The sequence below is a fragment of the Diceros bicornis genome, chromosome 6, assembly GCF_020826845.1.
Source record: "Diceros bicornis minor isolate mBicDic1 chromosome 6, mDicBic1.mat.cur, whole genome shotgun sequence".
In the NCBI taxonomy this organism is placed as follows: Eukaryota; Metazoa; Chordata; class Mammalia; order Perissodactyla; family Rhinocerotidae; genus Diceros; species Diceros bicornis.
The window spans coordinates 62,345,270-62,371,142 of record NC_080745.1 but is presented as its reverse complement, the minus strand read 5'-3'; the positions used below and the strand labels follow the sequence as shown (position 1 = coordinate 62,371,142).

At 47.7% G+C, this 25,873-nt stretch overlaps 1 protein-coding gene across 1 annotated transcript in view; it reads left to right on the top strand.

The window, feature by feature from the left end:
- Positions 1 to 969: 969 nt before the first annotated feature.
- Positions 970 to 25,873, top strand: part of TLL2 (tolloid like 2) — a 148,421-nt gene continuing 123,517 nt past the window's right edge. Inside the window, exon 1 of the mRNA XM_058543632.1 lies at positions 970 to 1,429. Within this exon, the coding sequence (XP_058399615.1) occupies positions 1,240 to 1,429 (190 nt within the window). The 5' untranslated portion in view covers positions 970 to 1,239. The remainder of the gene's footprint in view (positions 1,430 to 25,873) is intronic.

Sequence of the window (25,873 nt, the reverse complement as noted above, 5' to 3'; positions counted from 1 at the left end):
CCGCGTAAAAAGGTTTTTGAAAAGCCTCACGGTAATGGTACTTTTTATGTCTGTAAATGAAAATGGCTCACTCAGTTCTGACAATTTTTACATTTAAGGTACAACACGGGAGTGGGTTTCAAATATCTCTTGATTATTTTCCTAAATTATTTGGGCATATGTTTTTAATTGGCAAAAAATAACCAGACTCAGAAATTGGTCATTTTTATTCCATCAAGTTAATGATGAGTGGCTTATTTAATAAAACATGTCTGTAATTTAACACAAATAGCACGTACAGCTGTTCATTTGTCAATCTTTTTTGCCTGTATGCAGCATCTTAGACTGTTTTACTGAAGGCTAGGGTCACCTAGAGGGGAAATCCGTCATTTTAAATCATTCTTCCCCAAGCCACTCATCACCAGCCACTACGTTAGGTTAGGTGGGTGCTGCAGCAAGCGCCCTCCATGGCTGGACGAGGGAATGTTGACAAAGCTGCGAGAATCGTGATCCTCGATTTTTTCTGCGGTGAAAACGACCAGAGGGAAGATTCACTTCTTTCCCACGGGGAAACAATTGTCCGAAAGCACATAGCGAGTTGATTGCCACGCGGACCGCTCACATCGCGTTACTGGTCCTGCGCTCGCAGCCCTTACCACGGCTGCCTGCCTTCGCACACGTGTGCATCGGGGAATTGTAAAGTGAGTTAAGCGAATAAAACAAGGCTGGAAATCCAGCCTTGATCTTCAGAAGTAGCGTTCTCCAGGGCCGGAGGCCGAGGTGGTACCTGGAGAAGGGCGCCCTCATCTCGGTGGGAGCGCCGCGGACCTCGGGTCCTTGCCTTCAGCATCTTCACCTCGCTCCCCTTCCTCCGAAGTTGCGGAGGTGCCGGGAAGAGGAGGGGCCTCGCCTCGGGCGCCCGAGTGATTGGCTGCCCGGGGCCCCTGGCGAGGGCTGTGTGGTCCAGCCCGGGTGGAGAGGGGCGGAGCGGCCACTGCTCCAACCACTGCCACCACCGCCACAGTCGCAGCCGCCGTAGCCTCAGCCGCCGGGCAAGTAGCTCAGAGCGGCGGCTTCCCGGGCGCCCCGACGCCGACGAGGGCGCCGCGCTCTGCTCGCTCCGCGCCCGAGCCATGCCGGGCAGCCGCGCGTAATCGCCGCGCGCAGGCCGCCGCCGACCCGACCTTGGGCACGGTCCCTCGCCTGAGCCGAGCTTTCAGTGCGCGCAACTCCCTCGGTCTCCGCCGGCCCCTCGCAACCATGCCCCGGGCCACTGCGCTCGGGGCCCTTATGCGACTGCTGCTGCCTCCTCTGCTGCTGCTGCTGCCGCTGCCCCGCGACGCCAGGGGGCTCGGGGAGGGCTCGGACCTCGCCTCGGACTACTCGGCGCTGGAATTCGAGGAGGGCGCGGAGCAGCAGCTGGAGCATTACCACGACCCGTGCAAAGCCGGTAGGTGCCGCCGCCGCTACCGCCGGGGAAGTCCGGCAGAAGTTTGCCTTTGAAATGCAAATGAGTGGTGGGCAAGCCTGCGCTGCCGTCTGTGGGACGGATCTCCCCTCCCTCCCCCGAGATCCCCCGGGCTCCCCGGGAAAACAATGCCCCAGAGGAATTGCTTAAATACCACTCCGGCTGGGACGTCCCAGTCCCTGGTTTGCGGCGCGCACAGTGGGGCGGCCGCGGGAGCGTCCCCAAAGCGAATCAGGGCGGGTGCCCCAAGCCGAGAGGGCGCTCAGGGACTGTGGCGGGCGCCCGGGCCGCCTGACAGCCAGGTGGTCAGCACGGGCCACCGCCGGACGCCCTGGGCTGGGCGCCGCGTTCCCAGGCTCAGATGGAGTCGCTGGCTCCGATTTCACGGCATTTCTAAGTTTCGCGCGAAGTTTCCCAAGATCTTGTGGTTACTCTTGGGAAGAGAATAAAAAAACCGAAAAGCTTCACAGCAGGCACAAGGAAAGGGGTAGCCGAGGGAGAATGTGCATGACTCAAGTTGCCGCAAACTTCCCTGTAGCACCCTCAGCGTGGTCCCGGCCTGGGGTCGCCCTGGGCGGGCGGAGATGGAAGCCGGCAGGTGCTCTAATCCCGCCAGGAAGCGGCGCCCCGGGACGCGCGGGTCTTTCTGGCGCAAATCGCGGCTGGGCGCAGCAGCTCCCACTTCCCGCGAGCCACCAAGTGACTCGTGTGTCCTGAGAGGAACGGATTCTGAGTCAGGATAATTGAGGCGTCAGCCCCAGACGGACTCAAGCGCATGTTCCAAAGAGAGCCGGTGGGTCTGGGGCAGTTCCCAGCTGGGACAGACGGTACTCACGCTCCCGGGAGAGGATGGTCTCAGAGGCCCACCCAGCCGCTCCTGGCCGGTGGCCGGGGTCCTGCGGGTAGTGGTGTTTAATCCCCGGGCGTGGTCCGGCCGGTTCACTTGGAGGCCCGCAGGGATGAGCAAACGGGGAAGAGCGCAGGCTCCATCCACAGGCGGGCAGGCTGCTTCCTCCAGGTGCTGTGTTGGCCAGGTCTGTGGGAGTGCGTGGACCAGTGGCCCCATTCCTTCACTTGCTGGAGACCTCTAGTTGCCTCCGTTTCCTCGTCTCTAAATTGGGGACAGTACTTTTAGGAGGACTCGGATGGTTTATGGGCAAATTCTCTGCAAATGGAATAATGATGATGGCACTGTAATTGTGCTGTCACTGCAGGGGCTGTGGTCTAGGCTGGGAGCTTGGCAGGCAGAGCTGGGTGAAGTCTGGGGAAGGCCAGGTTCCTGGGAGGTGGGAACACCTAGAGGGCTGTGAGACCTGAGAATCTTGTGAAGGTAGGAGATCAAACCAGGCTTAAGGGGCAGGTTTGATTTACCCTGCAGGAAGAGTCCTCCAAAGTACCCACCTATTGCTATACCTTGTGAGGGCTTCTGAATGAGGAAGGTGGGCAGAAGAGCTGGTTCCTGGGTAATCTGAGAGAAGATCAGCAGGTTGCCTGCCCTGACTGAGGCATCTGACGGGACCCAGCTCATGACCGGAGAGGTGGCTCTCTGGAGCACTGTTGGAATGATGGTCTTGCCCTGAAAGAGGGACACTGAGGCTGCAAAAAATGGGATGGGGGCTGACGAGGGTGGCTCAACTGTTGCCTAGCACCTGTCAGACCCTGGACTCTACTGGATGTGAGCTGGGGACTCTGGGAGGCAGTGTGGGCAGCTGGGGCCTGGACTGGGGAAGCGATCAATTTGTCCAGGAATGTATTGAGCACCTTTGGTTTGCCTGGGTGCTGGTCTGGGCGCTGCAAATCCCGGTGAAAGAGGCGTAGGTCTGTCTGTGAGAGCTCCCCAACTCCCGGTCTCAGCCTAGTAGAATAACCCTGAGGTAGGTTTGACTGGAGGGGCCTCAGTTTTCTCCAGTAATTTTGGAGAAAATGCTGGATAACCAGGGCATGCGTGTTCTGTGACTCTCTGCAGACAGGATGGGGTGGGCAGGCAGGGCTGGAGAGCAGAGGATCCTGGGTGTGTGGTTTCGCCAGGGCTCCATGCATCCTCCACAGCCATCCTTGATCCTCCCAACCCCTTGGCCTCTCCTGGGGTTATGCTGATGCTAAGAGTGGCCAGAAGAGGGCGAAGGCAAGAGAGACCTGGGGAAAAGGTTACATCTCAGTCAGCCCATGCTTCTGGACTTTCCCTGAGCGAGGAGACAGCCTTGTGGAAGGACAACAAGCAGTTCACCAATGCACTGAAGTCTCAGTGAAGGGACATGCTTCTTGGGTCAGGCAGAACACTGCATTTCCTGGTTCCTTATTTAAACCACAGCTGCAGGGGCAGCCTCTCATCCTCTCCCAGTCAGTCCTTACTCCCTGACTCCTATAGCCAGAAGCCCTCCGCCCAGGACCTGCCTCAGAGCCTTGACGCTAAAACATCTCCCACCTGCCCTTTCTCAAGTGTGGGTCTGTGTTCTGCTGCAGACACAGAGTGCAGAGAGGAGAGTCTCGGATCTCTTCCTGGCCTCTCAGGAGCTCTGTTACCTTGGACAAGTCCCCTCCTCTCTGGGCCTCAGTTCCTCATCTGTAGAGTGAAGATGTTAGACTTGTTAGGGTTGCAAACTGACAGGTCCAGGGAGCTGCTCCTCTGGGTCCACATCAGCTGTCTTGCCCTGTGCCCACTTCACACCTTTCAGGCACTTGAGTTTGTGCCCCTGGTCCCTTCCTACTTAATGTTCTGTGGTTCTATGGCTCAGTCTCTCAGAAGCTGACCAAACCAGTAAGTCTTTTACCATTTACAAATTTTACTATTTACTCTGCCATTTACAAGCTGTGTGACCTTGGCAAGTCACTTAATTTCTCTATGCCTTAGTTTCCTCATTTGTAAATGAGGATGATTCCTAATAGATTAATGTGCTTAGAACAGTGCCTGACATATAGTTAGGTACTTTATAAACAGATTTCCTAGAAACTTGTGAAAAGAACATCTTCACGCTGACCTTTGAAGCAAGTTTTAAACTGTAAAATTTAAATTTACTAATAAACTATTTAATGCTGTAAAAAGAGGTGCTTTTCAAATCAGATGATGCAGAGTGGGAGTAAATCTGTGAAGCCCTCCTGGCCTGGGACTGGTAAGATGCGTGGGGCTCCCTGGGCATGGTCTCTGCCTGGTGGGCCATAGCTCTGCCATCTTGTTTTTCATCTGATACTGTTAAGTGCAGCCAAGGGTTCAACTGACAGAAAATTACAAGACATCCTTCCAACCACCATGCCTCTGAGAGCAATCTTTGCAAAGCTTCTGAGGGCTTCTCCTGCCTGCTTGCCCTCATCCATGATTCAGAGCCAGAAGGCCTGGGTCTTTATCCTGACCCTGCTTCTTACTCTCTGTGTGGCCTTGAGCAAGTCACTGCCCCTCTCCATGCCTCAGTCTCCTCTCTGTCCGCTTTGTAGGGCGAACATGGCTAGTTGTAGCTGGGTTCCTCAGAGACCAGGACTTGTGTGCAGAGAGTTCTTTTGGGAGGTGATCCCAAGAAGCAAGGTTGAGGGGCAGGGAGAGTGGGACAAGGAGGGAGGAAATCCAGTGAAGGCAGTGGAATCGAGGTAGCCGCTTTAGTCCACGGGGTCTTGTCCCCACTGGGACCTCTGCAAAGCTACCATGAAGCCTCCCAGAATTATCTGCCCAGAGAGTAGGAGGCTGGAGCACTCCTCCAAAGGCTGCTGTCCTTCATTGTTTGCTCCCTGTTCCAGTTTCTATTCCTGTGTAAAAAAAACACCTAAACTCAGCGGTTAGAACAGCACCCATTTTATTATGTTGGTGATCCTGTGGATCAGGAGTTTGGAAAGGGCACTGCAGCAGTGGTTTGTCTCTGCTCCGCAGTGTCTGGGCCTCCACTGGGAAGACTTGCAGGCTGGTGATGACTCGACACCCGGGGGCTGGTTGCAAGCTCGCTCCCTGGAGGCTGAGGCTGGCTGTTGCCTGGGACCTCCGTTGGACTATTGGTCAAAACACCCACAAGTGGCCTCTGTGTGTGTGTGGTCTCTCCACCTGGGCTAGTCAGGCTTCCTCACAGCATGGCAGCTCGATTCTAAGTGCATGCATTCCGGGAGAACCCTATGGAAGCTGTAGTGCCTTTTAGGACCTTGCCTCAGAAGCTACATATTGTCCGTTTACTTCCACCACAGTCACAAGCCTTCCCGGATTCAAGGGGAGGGGACAAAGACCCACCTCTCCATGGGAGGAGTGCTAAAGTCACGTAGTTAAAAGAGCGTATGGAATGGGGGATATTGTTGCAGCCAGTTTGGGAAAATATGAGCTGCCACACTCTTCGAGGCATTAACTGCCCTGCACGTCCAGCCTGTACCTGTGTGTGGAGGCACAGTGGGCTCCACAGATGCAGAAAAAGTTCTTAAGCAGAAAAGTGGGCAGACATGCAGCGGAAGCGTGGAACTGCCCAGAGTTGAGCTGAGGATATGTGACTCAGGTCACCAAAATTGTCTACCTGAGGCTCAAATGATATGAAAGTGCTTTGTAAACTGGAAAGTGCGGTTCAGCCTTTTGGATTTATTAAATCCAAAGAAACTGGCCCACAGCCAGCTTTACTTTTCAGCTAGGGGCTTGATAAATGCCAGCGCCTTCCTCGCTGTGTGTTCATATACGATAAATATGTATATTCCTGCATAAATTAATATAGTTGATGGCTTATGGCTCAGGAGCCAGTGGTGAGGGTGCTGGCCTGGGAGCCAGTTCTGTCCTCACGAGGATGTTTGCGTTCCCTCCCCACACTTTCAGACCTTACTTCTGCCTGGAATTTGGGGCCCCACTCAGTCTTGTCATTCTCTCCAGGACACAGTGACCGTACCAGTCGGGTCCTTCTTTTCAGGGTCACCCAGAGCCCTCTAGGACAGCACTGTCTGGGGCATCCCTTGCTCGCAGCCCTCATGTTATGATGTGAGGCTAGAGTGTCAATCTCTGTGAGGTCAGGCAGTTTTGTCTGCTTTGGTCACTGCTGTAAGCCCAGTGCCTAGAGCAGAGCCTGGCACATTGTAGGCACTTGTCAATATTTGCTAAAGGAAGGAATGATGATTTTTGCCCTGTGTGGATTGGGTCCATGGCTGAAGGAACCTCCAGGCTTGCTGTCAGCCTGGAAAGTGAATCAGACATGGCCTAGTGGGCTGCAGCCCTCCCGAGAGTGCTCAGGGTGGAGTTCGGGGGATTGTGGAGTTCTGGGGCAGTGCTGCCCCAGAGTTTCCATCCTTCACGGCAGGGACAGGCGCCCTGGTTCCTCAAGCACAGATGTGAGGCTCCCGTGGTGCCTTCCAGAAGCCGATCTTCCCGGCACGGCCTGTCCCCAGAATGGGAGCTGCCTTCTCCCTGGCACCTCTTCTCTCCCCCGACAGACTCCTACCCCCATGGGCCACACCCACATGAGGGTGGCTGGCATTTTTACAACTTAATTCTCATCCCTACTTGTCATGGTATCCTTGCTGATGGTCAGGTGCTGATGTGATGGGGTCAAAATATTTCAGGGCTGTACTGAAATGAAATGTTTATCTTTCCCACTTCACCAGGCAGGAGCAGCATCTGGTCCACTTCTGTCTCCAGCATTTCACACCCCACAGTGCACTGGGGCAGGGCGGGAGGTGGTTAAGAGCACAGGCCTTGACACCTGATAAACTTGGATTCAAAATCTGCTACCTAGGTAAGGCTTTGTGACCTTGAGCAAGTTCCTTAACTTCTCTGAGCTTCAGTTTCCTCACTTGAAAAAAACTACAAATATTCGCTTTTCAGGGTTGCTACAAGGATTGAATGATACAGTGTTGTCAAGTGCTTAGCACAGTTTCCGGCACAAGGCAAGTGCTCAGTGATTGATGTGTACATTGTTGGAGCACAGAGCAGGTGCTCACAAGTACTTCCTGAACTCTTTTGTTGAAATGCTATAGAGAAATTTGAATTTTTGTAATAAATGAACAATTGATTTCATGTAGTATAGTTAGTTAGGGATTCTTAAATTCAGAGCTGATAATTATTGTTAAACAGGATCTCAAAAGAAAGCGAAGGGTGGGGGCCGGCCGGTGGCATAGTGGTTAAGTTCATTCTCTCTGGTTCAGTCGTCCGGGGTTAACAGGTTCGGATACTGCGGGCAGACCTACGCACTGCTTATCAAGCCGTCCTGTGGCAGCGTCCCACATGCAAAATAGAGGAAGATGGTCATAGGTGTTAGCTCAGGGCTAATCTTCCTCACCAAAAAAAAAAAAAAAAAGAAAGTGAAGGGCGAATTTTATGGTGTGTGAGTTATAGCTCAATAAAGATTGAAAAAAAAGTAAGTGAAGATGAGGATGGGCCAGGGCAGAGCTGGGGGAGGAAATGCACTCTTGGCTCCTGAGTAACTGTCTCTGAGAGACACAGCTGCGGAAGCTGAGGATTAGCTCAACAGAGCAGGCAGAGAGTGTGTGGCCGTCAGATGCCAAACAGAACGCACAGGTCCCAACAGTAGCCGAGACTCACTCTGGGTCGGGCATCGTCTGGGGGTGAGGCCAGGAGGCATCGGTCCCTTTTGGTTGAGGATGTTCCAAGAGCTGAATGATAGCAAGAACGCCACCCCATTGACCTTCAACCCAGCCCAGGGAGGAGACCAACAGCTGTGATGGTTCCCATTTTGCATATGGGGAAACTGAGCTTCAGGCCTAGACCCTCTGCCTGACATTGATGATCCTTTGACTTCGGATGCCGTCCTGTAGACAGAACTTAAGTCCTGCGGACAGAGAAGTCCTCAGTGATATCATCCTAGGTAGGTCCCCAACTCGGACGTCAGTGGGACCCGTTTTTTCTTCTTTCTTTTGCCCCATCTTGCAGCGATCAGTGTCTCACATGCTCTCCTGGGGGGTGGCACGTGTGTTCTTTAATATTCTGTCCAGCACAGTGAGAGGAGAGGAGGGGCGAGGCAGTAGTTGTACTGCAGAGCCCTCCACAACAGCCCCAGATCTGTGGGGTGCCTGGCATGTGCAGGGCCATGCACTTGGTGCTGGAGATCTAAGTGCCATTCATACCTCAACCCAGTTCTAGGAGCTTCCAGCTCATGGGCATGAGCATGGCCTTCTCAGCAGGAAGATGCTCCCGATGGAAGCCGAGTGTGGACAGGTTAGCAGGTCGTCTCCTTCAGCAGCACCTCCTGTGGTCAGTTCTGGACCTTCCGCTCATTGCTCCTTCTCCAGCCACTCTCACAGCACTCCCCAGCCTGAACCATGGTTGTTTGAGCGCCTAGCTCCTCCCCGGCCCATTGGTTCTGTACCCAAGCTTTGGAGTCAGGCTGACTTAGGTTTTCCTTCTCAGCTGTCACTTACTAGCCGTGAGCCCTTGAGCAACCCTTCAGCCTTTAAAGCCTCAGTTTCCTTGTCTATATAATGCAGCTAATAGAAACTTCTATTTCACAGGCTTGTTGTTATATGAAAGGCACTTGATGCTGCACTTAGCAAATAGAAGCACTCAATTAATGTGAAATGTTGCTATAATTTTGTGGCTCCCAAAGAACCCGTCATGTGCAAAAAGTGTGTCAATTAAATTGAATCGCGTGAACAGCACCACTTTTCTGTTCCTGTGAGAGAGCCTAGGGGCTAAGTGAGCGGACTCGAGATGCGAATCGCCTGGGTTCAGATCCTGGCTCTGCACTCACTGGCTGTGGGACCCTGAGCATCCTGCTTAAGCTTTCTGGATCTCAGTTTCCTCATCTATAAAATGTGGATACTAATAGCTCCCACTCAGGGTTATTATGACAATTAAATGAGTTAATATAGACAAAGCACTTAGGAGTGCCTGGAAGATGGTAAACATTCAGTAAATATTACTGTTTTTCTTCTTATCATCCCACAGAAATCCAACAAGGTTTCCAAGTGGCAGGAAACCAAGTATCTGAACAACTGAAGCCAGATGATGTTTTTAGAGTTATGTTTCCTAATGATGCTGATGCCAACAGCTCCTCTAAATCCAGAGACCTTAGTCTAAAAACAAATCTGCCATGAATCTCATTGGTTTGCTTGGGATTAGACTTGGGAGGTAGGGGTCCCATGCCCTGCCAGCCAACCAGGTGTCCAGGCCCCACCTGAGAAGCCAGCCCCTGACTATTTGGAGATGTGTGAATGGTGTTGGGCCTGAGCCCGCATTCATCCAGTGGCTTCTCCCAGCTCTCCTCTTTCCAAAATAGCATTCCCATGGCCTCCAGGTTCCAAACAGCTGAGGTGCAAGCAGGATTTGGCCCACACCACATTTGATGGTGGTGCGCATCCTTCTGCCATGGAGACCTAGTCAAGCAACCGGAATAGAGGCTGTAACTTCGTTGGTCCTCAGATCTTTGCCTTCTCAACCCTCACTATGTTTTTCAAGAGGGAGAACAATGATATTAACCCTCACAGCAGTTACAGCATTGCCTTAGAGTTTTAGGCGACACCTAATGGTTTACAAAGCTCTTTTCCTTCTATTCCCCTCACCTGTCTCTCAGCTGGGAGATGGTCTGGGCTCCTGTGATCTCAAGGGCATTGCAGGATGTGGTCTGGGTGCTTGCGCAGGGGAGAGGCTGGGCTGGGACCTGCACACAACATGGAATTTGTAAGTGGTGGGACAAGGTCCTCACACCCTGTTCTCCCCTCCAAGCACATGGCCTCTCCCACCCTGGAACTGCTCCCCTTCTCCTGACTCCCTCCACAGGCAGTCAACACTCATCTCCATGCTGCCCAGTCTGAAGGTCTGTGCACTTGTTCCCCAGAGTGCCATAGCCCACACCTTCTCCCTATCTTTTTCTCTATCGTTGGCTAGGAATCCAACAAGGATGAGACAATTCTAGCCTTCAGAGTACTCTTAGTCTCAAAGCACAGGGGAGACTAAATGAATAATTCAAGGTGTGGAAATGCATCTGTCCCCCTCTCTGTTCCTCCTTCCCTTCTTCAGAAGGCCTAGGGCATTGCATGGGTGTCAGGTCAGTTGGGTCCAGCCATCTCCCAGAGGGAGAGGACTTAGATGGCCGATGTTTCCCAAGGAGGCTCTGGGTGAGTGGCAGCCTGGGTGACAGAGCAGAAGCAATGAAACATCCTGTTTAAGAAACTGTTTTTGGCCTCAGGCAGCCCATAGAGTGAAGCCTGCCTCTGCCCTCACTACCTGTGTGGTTTTGACTAAGTTTCTTAACCTCTCTGAGCTTCAGTTTCCTCATTTGGAAAATGGGAATAATATTAAAACCCATCAAATAGGTTTGTTTGAAGATTAATTGAGGCAATGAACATGAAGTGTTTAGCAAGCAGTAATTAATTGTTAGCTCCTCTCCTTGCTATTATTATTATTATTATTATTGTTCCCCACTTAAGAATTTCCCTATAAATGACAATCTCTCAGCAGCCTGCGTATGCTTATCTTTCCCTCTCAGGGCTGCAAAGAGTTCTCTTGGGATCCATAGCATGTGGCAAGTGATAATTTATTGCTCCACAGCTCACTCGCTCTCATCCATGAAGCAAGGAGAGGATGACAGATAAACCAAACGCATATAAGCAGGTTTCTCATGGTATCCTCTTAACCCGCTCATAATACAGTTCTGCCTGGATGCAAACATAGCAACAGGAATCGAGCTTTCCTGCTGATTGGTTACAGACCTATCTGTGATCACGCCACCCTCTAACCACTTCTGTCAATTACCAATAAATATTCTCCAGCTCGCCTGCATGAGCACTTGAGTGTTGATGTTCAGCCAGAGTCTTTGCCGGCTCCGCCAGCTGGGCCACTTATCTCCCGGCTCATCCTGCAATTTGCACGGAGACTCCTCCCCTTCCTCCCACCTGGGTTGCTGGCCTTCAGTTGATGTGAGTCCTGTGTGAGCCAGTTTCCCACAGGAGCCTTCCTCCTTTACTCTTTTTCATGTTCCTGGGTCAGATCTCCTCCCCGCTGAGCCGGCGCTGGTTTCTCATCCTCTCCCCCTGGGCTCAGAGTCTGCCGTGGCTCGCTGAGGGCTGGGCCCTGCGGTTGCAGGTACCAGGTGGTACCAGAGTCCACCCAGGTGCTTCAACCAGAAACCCAGGTGCCATTCTGGACACCTGTCTCTCCCTCCCCATCTCACCCAATCCAACCCAAGTCCTTCCAGTTCTGTTTCCAAAATTGAGCCCATCCACTTCTCTCCATTTTCACTGCCACCGTTGGGTCCAAGCCCCCACCAGCTCCAATGTGGGCCGCTGAGACTGCGCCTGAACCTGTCTCCCCACTGCCCCTCTTGCCTCCTGCAGTCTGTTTTCCATGTTGCAGGCAGAGTGATCTTTTTGAAACTCACATCTAATCATGTTTGCAAAATCAGACCCACGTAGGACCCCTTAATGATTTCCCATTGCACTTGGGATGAGAGCGGTCAGCAGGCCCTGTTCCTCCAACTCATCCAGCCTCCTCCCCTTGCCTGCTCTGCTCACCTCCCACAGGTTCTCCCTCCTGCCTGGAAAGGCCTCCAGAGTCTCTCCGTGGTCAACTCCGACTCTTCTTCCAGGCCTCCTTCCCCCTGAGGCCTTCCCAGACTTGATTTCAGTCAGATCCCTTCTCTCAAACCTCTCATCACCTTTGTTCCCTGCGTGGCACTTTTTACAGCGTGGAACTGGGCATAGTCATCAGTGTGATTACTTGCTCAATGTCTGTCTCCACATTTGACAATGAGCTCCAGGGGGTAGGAACTAAACTCATTTGGTTTCCCAGCCACCAGCACAGAGCCTGGCATATGGGGGGTGCTCGACCAACATTTGTCAAGTGAAAAACTGAGCAAATGAGATCTCATAGGGACTTGGAAAATGTAGCAATTACCATAAGACAATCAAGGAAGGCTTCCTGGTGGGGGCTGGTAAACCCTGAGCTTAGCCTGGAAGGATGGGTGGGATTTGGAGAAGCTGGGATGCAGGAGAAGGCATTTCAGGTAGAATAAACAGTGTGAATCAAGGCGAGGCAGCAGGAATGCTTGTATCTGGAGCTGGAGGATTACTCTGGCTTACTTTGCAGCTACAAGGTTGAAGAGGCTTGGAATAGTGAATGTCAAGCTGAGACATTTGAAACGTGTCTCATAAGGAATGGGACACTATTGATGGTTTTTGAACAGAGGACTGTTATAATGAAGACAGATGATGCTTAGGATCTGTAGAAACAGGAAGGAAGAGGACACCACGAGTTCTAGGCCTGGAAGTGTGAGGACCAGACTCTGGAATGGGAAGGAAGGGAAGATGGGAGCGAGACTGTGGCTCCATGCATGGGAGAGGTCCCAAGCTGAGCTTGCCTCCAAGTCATGATTGAAACATGAAAGCATTTGTTAAGGCATGCTCAGCAAGCATTGGGGTGCCCTTGAGATGGGCAGGAAAGGGAGATTTTTTTAAACATAAAACAGTTTTTTTAATTACACAGCTAATACACACCCACTGGAGAACATTTAGAAAATATAGGGAGCAAGAGTAAACATTTCTGGTAATTCTATTACCTAGAAGTAACTGCTGTTAATGTTTTGTTATGTATATTCTTCCAAAATTTTTCTATGCATGTTTGTAATGTTTTTTAAAAAATGCTGTACATACCACTTTGAACCTGTTTGCATTTAACTGTCACTTAGTGCCATGAACCTCTTTCTATGACACTAAAGATGCTTATGTAATAATCATACTTGTATAGCATCAGTTTTAGTTGTTTTGTACAACATTGTATAAATGCTCCATAATTTATTTAATCAATCTCCTATCGTTGGACATATAGATTTTTTCCCAATCTTTTTCTTTTTCTTTTATAAACAACGATGTTGGAGTCATCCTTGTTGCTAGATTTTTATGTACATTTTAAATTATTTCTTTAGAAAAAATTCCTGCACGTAGAACTGCTGGGTCAAAAGCATAGATGCTTTTAGGGCTTCTGATTCTTCTTTTCAAATTGTCCTTCAAAAATTTTTTACTTCTTGGCACTCCCATTAAGATTAATATTTTGTATTCTAGTTTTTTAAATCTTCTCTGGTTTTGGTAAGAGAAAAATGTATTGCTATTTCTTCAATTTGCATTTCCATTGTAATTGTATTTTTTTCCCAAATGATTTTGAACCTTTTAAAATATATTTTGACCATTGTATTTCTTTTGCTGGTGCATTTCCTGTTTAAGTGCTTTTTTTTTTGTTCATGCTCTCTTTTTCTGATTAGATGTTCATTTTTAAACATTTTGTAGGAACTCTTAAATATTAAGGACTTCAACCTTTTATCTGTCATATATGTCACAAATAATTTCTAGAGAGAAGATTTTTAAAAAGCGGAAAGCTTGGGCCAGGCTGGTGACGTAGCGGTTAAGTTCGAGCACTATGCTTCAGCAGCCTGGGGTTCACAGGTTCAGATTCCGGGCAGGGACCTACGCACTGCTTATCAAGCCATGCTGTGGCGGTGTCCCCTATAAAATAGAGGGAGATGGGCACAGATGTTAGCCCAGGGCCAATCTCCCTCAGCAAAAAGAGGAGGACTGGCAACAGATGTTAGCTCAGGGCTAATCTTCCTCAAAAAAAAAAAATGCGGAAAGCTTATTCTGTACCATGTCATTCTCTTTTTCCATGGAGATGATTGCATAGCTGTATCAGTTAGGATTAGGTTAAATTGCTAGTAATGAACCCCAGTTAATTGGCTGTGTCCATTAGGGTCCAGTTGGGAGACTGAAACCGCACCAGTAATTTGAAATTTTAATATAAAGAATTATTAACTAATAAAAGGAGACTCACTGCTGAAGGAGGTAGAGAACTCTAAATAAGACCAGAATAGCAGATGTAGGGAGCAACTGCAAGGGAAGGAATAAGCTTGGAAACTGAAATCCTAACTTCATAGGAGAAGGCGTGGCTGTGGCCCACTGGAGGTTGGAGTTCACTGAGATGATGAGCTGACCAGCCGGGAATTGCCCCTTGGAGTACCAGCAAAACTTTGAAGGGTGAGCACCAATGGGTCTCCTGAACACTGCTGGCAGCCACTCCATAGGAACAAGAAAGATGAGACCACCAGAACCAGGAAAAGAAGCCCGTTCCTCTTGCAGTATCCCCCTAGTGCCCTCTACTGACAAAGCGTAATCTGCCAGCTGGCAAAGGAGAAATGTTTACTGGGTCCAGTTCCAGTATCACAAAGCATGACAAAGAGGGTAGATTTAAAACTGAGAGGCAATATGTTAATAGCTGGAACATTGGCTTAAACAAGCTAGAAGTTTCTTTCTTTTTCACAACAAAATCTGGAGGTCTGCAATCTAGGGCTGATATGGCAGTTCTGCTCCAGGAAGTCCTCCAGGATCCAATCTCCTTCCAGGGGCCCTAGGCCCTTGACCTCATGATCCAAGATGGTAGCCAAAGCTCAAACCATCACAAACATGGTCTAGACATGGAAGGCATGGAAAAGAAAAGGGCACAAAGGATGTGTGAGAAGACAGTTCCCAGGAGATGCCATTTGTCACTTCTGCTTTCATCTCATTGGCCAGGACTTTGTCACATCGCCACAGATGGCTATATGCGAGTTTGGGAAATCTTTCTTCTGGAAGGCCTAGACTGAAAATTAGAGGTTCTATTATTATGGAAGATGGAAGAAAATCAGAGGTTTTGTTATTACGGAAGAAGGAAAAAAATCTTTGCCACAATAGACTAAACTTGCTGGATCTTTATGAAGTAAATTTAGTCAAAATGATGATAGGCCCATTACCCTTACTGAACATTAACCAGATACACAAAGTAAGATCTTAGAGTAAAATCTTGTAAAATGTTAGAGCTAGAAGGAACCCTTAGGATTATTTATTCTAAGTTTTTTGTATTTCCCATGAGAACCCTGAGGACCTGGGAGGGGCAACAGCTTGTCCAAGGTCATAGGGATAGCTATTGACATGGCTGGAGGTGGATCCCAGGTCGCCTTTACTCTCCTCCTAGTATATCTTTTCCCTCTCTGCACTACTTAGGGTCTCCTATCGGCCTTTGTCTTCAGAATGAGTCCTGCATGATTGCACTGGTGACTTAACGGCTCTACGAAAGATCATTCCACGATGGAGATGTTAGGGTTTATGAAATGTGCCTGGTCCTGGAGTCAGGTGCATAAGATGCAAAATTAGAGCCCAAGAAGCTTCTTGCTTTTAGGTCCTAAACTGCACCTTCTCTCCATTACTGAGTGGAGGCCATGCGAGCTCGGGCTGTGGGAATGCTGCAGGTGTGAGATAGCAGTAAGTCATATTCTTCTGGAATTGAGGAGTGAAAAGTGTTGTCTTAGGGCAAAGTAGTCATTCACTTTACCAGTCAGAATGCCATTTTCTTATTTAGCTATGGAAATAATGGAAAGATTTTCTTAGAACAGCTATATGAGCAGGGTCCCAGCAGGAAACAGACTTTACCCTAGATGTTTTAGTTGGAGAGACTTTAACGAAGGGAGGCAGAGTTAAAGGAACAAACAACAGTGTGAGACACCCAGAGACTAGCAAGCCACCCCTGCAGCTGAAGGGACAGGGAGGGAGCAGTGTTACAGGAGCTGGAACCGTGCAAGAGGGGCAATGGCAGAGGGAAGAGCCTACTGCCAGAGACAGCACCAAAGCAGGGAGGAAATGCCTGCATTTCCTCCTCTTCCTTCCCATCTGTTCAATCAGCATCTCCTCCTGATTGAACGCAACCAGAAGCCAGAGAGGGGGATGTGGAGGATGCAGTCCACAGAGTCAGCCTTCCTGGGCACAGAGCACGGCAGGGAGGTGGAAAGTAGTTATTAAAAAATAATTCTAATCATAGCTCAGGCCTTGCTGCAGATATTCATTTACATGGGTGGGAATATTCTGAGTATCTTTACAGCATTTATTTGTAAATGGCCAATGTGTGGCACCTATGATGCCCCTCCTCCCCCTTGCCAATGGCAGATCTGGCTAGCTGCTCATGGCTCTCTTTCCTATAGGTCCAAGGGTCCAAGAAGTCACCAGACAGTGCTCACAGAAACATCACCAATTGAGTGGGGTTGGCACATGAGATGAAACCTATTTGGAGCTCTAAAACTTATATGGCCTTTCAAATATGGCCTACTTCTTCATGCCAATCTGGTGGACAATCTTTTTTTCTTGGAAATTAGCTGAGCAGGTATTTCTTAAGCCAAGTGAGTCCTGCTTGGATAGCCAAGCTGTGGCATGGTTCTGAAATGCCTTGGTACAACCACATGGTGATATAGATGAAGAGGAGAAGCAGGAGGCCATAGCTACCTTGAGCGAGGGGCCCACCAGCCCAGACACCAGCCAGACCTTCTTGGTTCATCTGTAAAGTAGGATGATGCTAGCCAAGGTGGAAGGCAGGGCCGAGTGTTCTCTTGAGATGAAATCAGCTTTCAGACCTGAGTTGCTCTGTTATACCCATCTGTGTTTGGCGCTCTCCTAGGTCCTGATTGACCTTTTACATGGATAGTCCTATGGACTCAGGTCCTGCTACGTTTCTGGTGTGCTCTCTTGGACTCCTGAGTTCAGGCTTTAAGTGGCTTTGAATAGAAAACACTTAGCTGGAACAAATGGGTAATAGGTTATGGACATTGCCAGCATGGTGTAGTGTGTAGATGGCGAATAGGTCCAAACTCATGTGCCACTTCTATCAATTCGTGCTGGCCCTCTGCAGCACTGTGTTGAGATGGATTTGGAGGCTGTGTCCAGGTTCAATGGACAGGAAGGCTGTGATCAATTAGGGATATCTGCCCTGGGAGAGAGAGGGTAAGAAGGGCACATGGTTGTTTCAAATTTGCCATCCCCAGTGTAAGGGAAGAGCCCTGGAGTAGAATCAGCAGACATGGCTTCTAGGTGTGATATTTTGAGCAAGTCATTTAACTTCGTGGACCACAGTATCCTCCCAATCCTAACAAGGACATTGCTTAGATGACTTTTAAACTCTCTCTCTCTCTATCTTAGAAATTCCATGATTCAAACTAGTTTTTTAAAGTCTTCAATGTAAAACTTGCCACAAATCTGTTTGATCCAATTAACTCCCCCCTCCTCTCTGCTGTATGCTTGAGTAACTAAGCTGTCTATGCCTTGTGAAGGCCGTTTCCCCAGGCTGGAGCAGCTGGGGACCCTGGAGACAGGAGGCCGCCCATACTAAACAGATCCTACTCTTTAATCTCAACCAAAAGATCCAGGAGGCGTGATTCCCATCTCGCCCCGTTTCCTCTCCTCTGTCCTCCGGGAGCCTGAACCTCTCCCCTCCTGCTCTGCAAACGCGCCTGAATGCAGAGTCCTGAAATTTAGGTTCATGGTTTCAAAGTTCATGGTCCTGAGAATAAACAAAAAAACTATTGTGGTTGCATAGAGCTGTGGACCCCATTAACACCGCCCCATGAATATTTATAGCATGGAACTACAAAAGAACATAGAGGCCATATTGTATTTCCTAGAACTTTCTTTCCATGGGGTCCTTTCTCTGTGGGTCACTTTAATGTAAGCTCTGCTTATTTAGTTGCACACTTTAAGCCGATTAACTTTTTACTAAAAGAAAACCCTCCCTGTTTGTTTGTACATACACTCCCCTGACAAAGATTCACAGAAAACTGCTTTAAACCTGTTAAATCCCTCTGCTGGAAACTTGAAGTGAACTAAATGTGTCTCTGGGTAGGATTTCCCCGCCTCGGGCCCCTCCACCTCACCTTAGCCTCTTTCCTGGGAAGAATTCCAGTGGTTCAAATACTCCATATTTAGTTCCTCCAATAATCTTGGCCTCTCTCTAGGTGTCTATCTTATGGAACATGAGCGAGGTCCTTCCCACGTGGCTTGTTATTGGGATGGACAAATAGGAGGCCCTGGTCGGATACCCTATGCTTCTCTAACAGAAATTATAGTGAGATCAAACATTCGAGCTGGAGGGACCTCAGAGACCATGGACTCCACTGGTCTCCAAACTTCAGTGTGCAGAAGCACCTGTGGGGGTGGGGCGGGGCGTGAATTTAAAATGCATATTCTTGGGCCTTGTCCCCAGAGGTTCTGGTTTCATAGATCTTCACATCAGCACTCTCCTTAGACACTTCTGTGACAAGTGCTTTGTGACCATGCCTTGAGAAACATGAGCTGGTTCAGCCCTCTCATTGTGTGGGTGAAGAGAATGCCAGCAAAGAGAAAAGTGACCTGCCCAGTGTCACACACGACATCCAGGCTCCCTCTTCCCCAGGACAGACCAGGCCTGTGGTTCCATACTGCTTTAATTTGGGCCCTTTGTGTCCCAAGATACAGCCCTACTGCGTAACATTTGTGATTAGGTCCTTAAGTGGGAAGCTGATGGAAGATAAACCACCTCTCAGTGCAGGCCCAAGCTGCAAATGTAGATATAAAAATGAGGAAATGTCCTGGTGGCTGGAGGTGAGCTGAGATAAGGTGAGTACCTGCTGTAGGTCACTCCTGTGGGATAAATCCAGGTCCCTGTGGGTTTTGGAGTGAGCCCTGGGTGGGGCAGGGCCTGTGGCCAGGATGGATTGGGAAGGTCAGGGGGGTATCCTCGAGCTGTGTCAGCCTCCTGCTCTCTAGGTGCCAGGAAACAGAGTCTTGGGGAGGGTGTGGTTGGTGACAGAAGGTGGCCCAGAGTCGAAAGGTCTCCCTCTGACTGGCTGGGCTTATGCCTGGCTCACAGACTCCTCAGCTCTACAGGCTCCACACCAGGGACCACTTAACATTCCGAGAGTCTGGCGGGACTCTTGGAATCTTGGGTGGGGAGGGATGTGAAGGACCCTCCTGGCCAACCCCTCCTGGGCTCTGTCCGCTCCAAGCATCCCTGCTGTGGCTGTCCAGTCTGCCAGGCCAGTAGCTCACCTGGAAACAGAGCTCTTACCACTGACCATGAGATCAGCCCCCACCTTAAATCCCAATTCTAGAAACTGCGTCCTGTGGGAGGCAGTGAAGTGAACTCCAAGTTTAGAGCCCAAATGTCTGAGTTCAAGCCCCAACTCTTCTCACTGGCTATAGACTTGGGCTTGTCATTAACTTCCTTAAGCCTCACTTGGCCCCATAAAATGGGGCTAACGGTTTTTGCCCTGCCTTCCCCTAGGACTACAGCGAGGAACATTCATTCACTCACTTGTTCATTTATGAAGATGTTCTGAAGGTCTGTGCCAGGCCCTGGGCTGGGTGCTGGGGGTGGAGGAGGAGAATGTGTCATGGGAGGGATGGCAAGCTGTGAAGTGCTGCAGCAAAGTGAGGAACTCCTTATGGCCAACTCCGCCTTGTGTGCTCTAACAGTCCTGGAATTCTGTTCCCTGTGTCTGAGCCTTTCTTTTTGTCCCTGCCCAGCCTCTCAGCTACTCTGGCCTCATGTTCTGCCTTGCTTTCGCTATCATCAGCAGTCCACGTGGCTGGGTCCTCCACTTCAGTCGGGCCCCCCTCATTCGGCCCCTTCTGCTCCTCCCTGACAGTGCCTTGCTGTTTCTCCCCTCAGGACCTTTGCACATGCTGTTCCTTTGGCCAGCGTGCCCTTTCCTCTTGTTATCCACTTGCTAACTTCTGCTCATATGTCATCCTCCTACTCAAGTGTCACCCTCTCCGGGAGGCCTTTCTTGATCCCACCCCCAAGGCTGAATTAATCACTCCTCCTCTCCATGCCTCCATCCCTTACTGAGCAGCATGGATCCCTTCAAGGCCAAGATGCAGGGCAGTTAAGAGTTAGAATTGAGAGGTGGCCTAGGGCAAGCTGTCTAATCTCTCTGAGCCTAATTTCTTCATCTGAAAAATGAGTATGATGATGTGTGTTGCACAAAGTTGCGTTGTGAGGGTTAGAAGGGTGTGAAGGGCCTGGCGTGTCACTGGTGCTCAAGAATGATCAGTCCCTTTCTCTTCAGTGCCGTGGTCCTGAGAGAAGGAGTAAAACACCAGCTTTGGAAGAAACAGAGAGAGCTATTCCAAGATAAAGGGGGATGTGTTAAAAGGGTGTGAGCTTGAGAAGAGGCCACCCAGGCACCAGTTGGTGGTTGGACTCGATGACCAGGAGGGCTGCTTCTAGTCCTAGGAGTCTGTCATTCCTGGAGGATTGCCGAGTAGTATAGCTGTCTCCAAAAGGTGTTCCTCAGGACAGAAGATTCCATGAAGAGATTCCAGGGCAACCACATTGGGAACTGTGCATTCTCTTGGAGAATCCTGCATTCTCTGTCTTTCTCTTGGAGAGTGATGCTATTTGTTAGGATTTTGAAGGCTCTGAGAAGTCCTGTGGTAAGGAAAGTGGTTTAACACGGCATTTCTTATTAACTTCTTAGAATGAGAAGGGCTGAGTTGGTGGGGACGAGCTCTGATTTGGAAATCAGGGAGGCTTCAGTTGACTTCAAACACCTGTGAAGCCTCTTCCTGCCTGCATGACCTTGGCCAAGTCCTATCTCCTCTCTAGTCCTTTGTTTGAGGTTAATGTATAGGAGACATTTGGCCTTATGCTCATGACAGAGTGCTATATGCTTCTGCTGTAGATGGAGAAAAGACAGACAGAGTAAGATGCTGTAAGAAGGGATGGGAGCTGCATTGATGGGGCCTTTCCACGTGAGACTGGATCATGTCATCTTTTGCAGCCTTGAGGGTCAGGCATATACATGGAATCAGATGGGAAACATGACACGACTTTAGAAACTGTGAGGTCCTTTACAGATATTTATTGTGTTATTACACTAGTGTGCCGGGCCTGGCTCTTACCTGCTTGTGGGAGCCGATTGTACGCACCTCTTCCCAACTCCACGTTCTGTGACCTTGAAATCAGCCCTGGTGGGAGTGTTTACACCAGGGAAATCAGCAAACACTACACATCAAGGCTCTCCCCTCCCCCAGCCAATTGTTAAATATCAGCACATCACTGAATATGTATCATTAGAAAGTATTTCTTTAAAATTAGTCTCCTTGTATATGTTTAAATTTATTATATAATAAAATTGTATTTGACTACTTTAAAGATCTCTATTTTTGATTTCTAAAAAGCATTTTTCCTATTGTATTTCACAATCTATTCCTGAAATATTTACTACCCGAGCTGCATTACAAAACACTACCTGCTGGTGACTAGCCCCTAAACTGCAGGTGGGAGTTCCAGTGGGGTCTGCCAAGCCTGGAGCAGAAGGAATTTTCACTGATGTGCATTTTAGATGCTTCCTATGGCCTGTCCATTCAACTTCTACATTTCTGTGAAGAATTACCCTACTTGACCTCTTCGTTACAGCCATGACGAGCATAAGAGAAGTGCAGGGGAGCCCACAACCCCAGGGCGTGGTTGATGGAGGCAAGGTCTCTGGTGCCTTGAGTCAGTACCTCTCAAACTTTCATGTGGACACCTTCTACCTGGCGATCCTGTTCACATGCAGCTTCTGATGCAGCAGGTCTGGGGTAGGCCCTGTGATCTTGTGTTTCTATCAAGTTCCAAGACGATGTCGATGCTGCTTATCTGGAGATTACACTTTGAGTAGCCAGGGGTTGGTAGTAGAAGAAGAAAGCTTTCCAAGTGGTGGGAATACCTCGGGAGTCTTCTCTTAGGAGCCTGCCATGGGCCATGTTTTGCCTTTTGTTAAGAATTCAATAGCTGTGTGCTTTGAATATATAGACGTAGCTCATTTGATTCTAAATATTTTTCAGCCAATTTGTTGATATAATTTTTAAATTTTTATATTTTTTTATTTATTTGGAATTTATTTTGGTGTATAGTGTGAGGTTCGAAGCCAGCTTGATTTTTTTCTCAAATAGCTAACCCGTTTGTCTCAACATAATTCATTGATTAGTCTCCCTCTTTCCACAAATTTGTGAGGCCTCCTTTATCATATATGAATTTTTTTTATATAGCCTAGGGATTGCTTCCAGCCTATTTTATGTTGCAGGATTGTTGTAGCTTTATAACATATTTTAATGTTGGATGAGGCCAGTCCTCTTTGGTACACTTTCTTGACTGTTATCACCCAATTATGCAGATGAACCTTGATACCATTTTGTCAATAATGTTAAAAAATTATTGAGATTTTGATTAAAGTGTATTAAGTGTACACGTTAATCTGGAAAGAATTAACATTTCGGAAATATAGTATGTCTCCTTTCATGTCAGTCACTTTTTATAGTGTTTAGTAGAATTTTGCATTCTCAACATAGTATCACACTTTTTGTATGATGTTTGATGCTTTTTGCTGCTATTTTGAACAAAATTTATTATTTTATATTATTTATATTATTGTATATTGTATTATATAAAATTTTTTATTATTTATGTTATATTATATTTATAATATAGCCATTAGCCACATGTGGCAATTTAAATTTAAGTAAATTAAAATAAAATAAAATATAAAATTTAGTTCTTTGGTTATACTAGCCACATTTCAAGTGCTCCCTAACCACTTGAGGTTAGTGGCTACCATGTTGAAGAGTTCAGATATAGAACATTCTCCGGGGGGTGTGTTGCACAGCAATAACAGTGTTGTGTGTTATTGTTGATATTTCACTTTTTCTTATGTATTGTTACAGTATCTTATTTATTTGGGAACACGTTTCAATTTATTCTTTTAGATTTTTTAGGAAGAGTGGTTGCTTTTATACCAAACTTCTGGTTTCTTTTCTGCAGCAATATTACCCTGATTCTCTGCCAACAGATGAAAGCAGGGATGGCAAATACATACCTTGAGCATTGCCTGTCCCTACTCATGTCCCTGGCAGACATCACTAATCAATCACAGCACTCTTGGCTGTTCCCTGAACTATTGGTGATTTTTGAAACGTACCTCTTAGTGCCCTGCTCTTCCTATGTAGACACAACATTAAGTATAATGGAGTGGGTTGGGGGCTACAATCAGACTGGCATGCTGAAGGCACCCAGGAAAGGGCCATACCTTCTCACCTGAAGTCAGCAAGTCCTGTGAATCCTTCCTTTACAGAATCCTTCACCGACATTCCTTCATTTTTTACTCTACTGTTATCACAACATAACTGGGATACTTCTGTGTACCTGGTCTTCTTTCTTCTATTCTCTTCTCTCTTCAGTCTTCAATCACTGTCAAATTCATCACCACAAACAGTGCTTTCATCCTGTAGAATGTAGTGGTGTCAATGTGATTTTTTTTGGAAGTTTCAAATTTGATTTAAGGGGATTACTTTTGTTTTTAAAATTAACGTTAGGGGCCTGCGCAGTGGCGTAGTGGTTAAGTGTGTGTGCTCCGCTGCGGCGGCCCAGGGTTCGCAGGTTCGGATCCTGGGCGCACACCAATGCACCGCTTGTCAAGCCATGCTGTGGTGGCATCCCATATAAAGTAGAGGAAGAGGGGCACGGATGTTAGCCCAGGGCCAGTCTTCCTCAGCAAAAAGAGGAGGATTGGCGTTGGATGTTAGCTCAGGGCTAATCTTCCTCACACAAACACACACACACACAAAATTAAGGTTATATTTATCAAAACCTATTTCTTTCTTAAGCTTTTAAATCTAACACAAATCTTATTTATATATCCAGCAAGTTTTAGTAATTGCTAAAAGCTAAAAGGGGGCTTTTACAATTTAATTAATTTCTTGTAAGCATTTCAAACCATATTTATAACTTGAATAGATTCACTTTCTTTCTTAAGTAGTCCATTTTGCTAACAAACGACCTATCCTGAATTCTTAAATAATTCTTAGGAATCTAATAAGTTAAACTTGTAAATATGATCAATCTTGGATCCTTTAAAACATTCCCAGTGCCATTCAAAAACTTGGAAAGATTTCAAGTTAAAGTCACAGGTCTAAATATGTTATTCAAATTAAATTTTTTAAATTGAAATCATAAGACCCACTAGTTACTCTGAAAAGTCAAATTCTCTCAAACCTAACATAAGAATTAATAGTAAGAGTTTGATGCTCCTAAATATATTTATACTTAGATTTTCTAAATTCATAGTATTAAAAGGTAACTCCTAAGGAACTTTCTAAACTATTTAGAAGTTACCCTCCTAAGTAATTATTGAGATTGTCATCTCTGCTTTTGGAGGTTTCTGGATTACAGAGAGACTCCTGATTACTGTTTGGAGTTGCTCTGTCAATACCCTCGAAGGGTGGTCTCATGGTCTCATGGGCTCCCCAGATTCAAATTACATGTCACCTGATTCTACTGTCCAACATTCCCCTGGGCTGCAACGTTACTTGATCCAATTTTTCATTTCTTTTGCTTTTAAATATTTTAAATATCTTCCCAGCTAGCTCCAAAGACCTTTAATCTTCAAGAAAGATTGGATTATTTTCATATTTTCTTTATATGCTGCGACCACAACTCTTCGTGATATTAAAATGACATCTGACCTCTGGTGACACTCATGGCTTTGCCTGACTATTTTGATTACAATGACCAAGGAGAGTCTACTGATGACATCCACTCCAAATTTACTGTGTAGATATTAAGTTATTAAACTCTAGGACCCTTGGTTTATGGGAATACAAATATTTACCTACTTAGGTTCTGTGAGAATTACATAAGGTTATATATGTGAGAACTTAACTCAATCCCTGGACCTTAATATGCACCTGAAGAACATTTGCTATTATTGTTGTTATTACCGCTCTGTGGTCTAAGAATCTCCATTCGTGCATCCGTCCATCCATCCATTCATTCATCCATCCATCCATCTATCCCTTCACTTGACAAACATCTTTTGAGCTTCTAAGTTACTTTCTGGGAATTGGGGTGGAGGGAGACAGGCACACGGATGAACAAGACTTAGTTCTGCCTTTGGGGAATTACACCACTTTCCTCCCATGGAGTGGGGGAGAGGGACACATAACCAAGTGATACCAGCAGACTGAAATCAGAGCTATAACCAGAGCTGTGGCATCTGCAGAGAAAAGACCCTATAAGGCACCTGAACATCTCTACCACCAATCAGCCCAGATTGGGGTCATGATTTAAGTGCCAAAGGCAATGTTGTTTTGGAGAAAAATTGCCAGTACCCAGTATCAGCTGGTATGATCCAAAAAGTCTTCCAAAGGATCTGAGCACTTACATGTGCGAGCTTCCTCCTCCCAATGAGATGCCCTGTTCCTGGGGTCTTCAGGTGGGTGGTCATGCTGGTTATGTGCTTCTTGTTTTCTAGATCAGTAGTTCTCAAAATGTGGCTCAGGGAACCTCTGGCATCAGATTCATTTGAGATGCTTGTTTAAAGCATGAGTTCCCCACCTCCACTCCAGACCTATCGGATGGTGGGGGTGGGGGATGTTGGGTCTGGACAGTAATGTCTGGGAACCACCGCCATGGTCTCTACAAATATTGTGTGGTGTTAACCAGTTACAATCATAGAAAGATAAAACATTTACCTACATTACCACCCAGCTAGGAAAGAAAATATAGCTTCTGTATTTTCTTTAGCTAAATTAAATTTCCTCTAATAAGCACCTAAAGAACATTCACTATCATTATTGTTATCACTACTCTGGAGTCCAAGAACATCCTTCCATCCATCCATCCATCCACTCAACAAACATCTTATGCAGGGTAGGAGAAGTTGTCAGGAC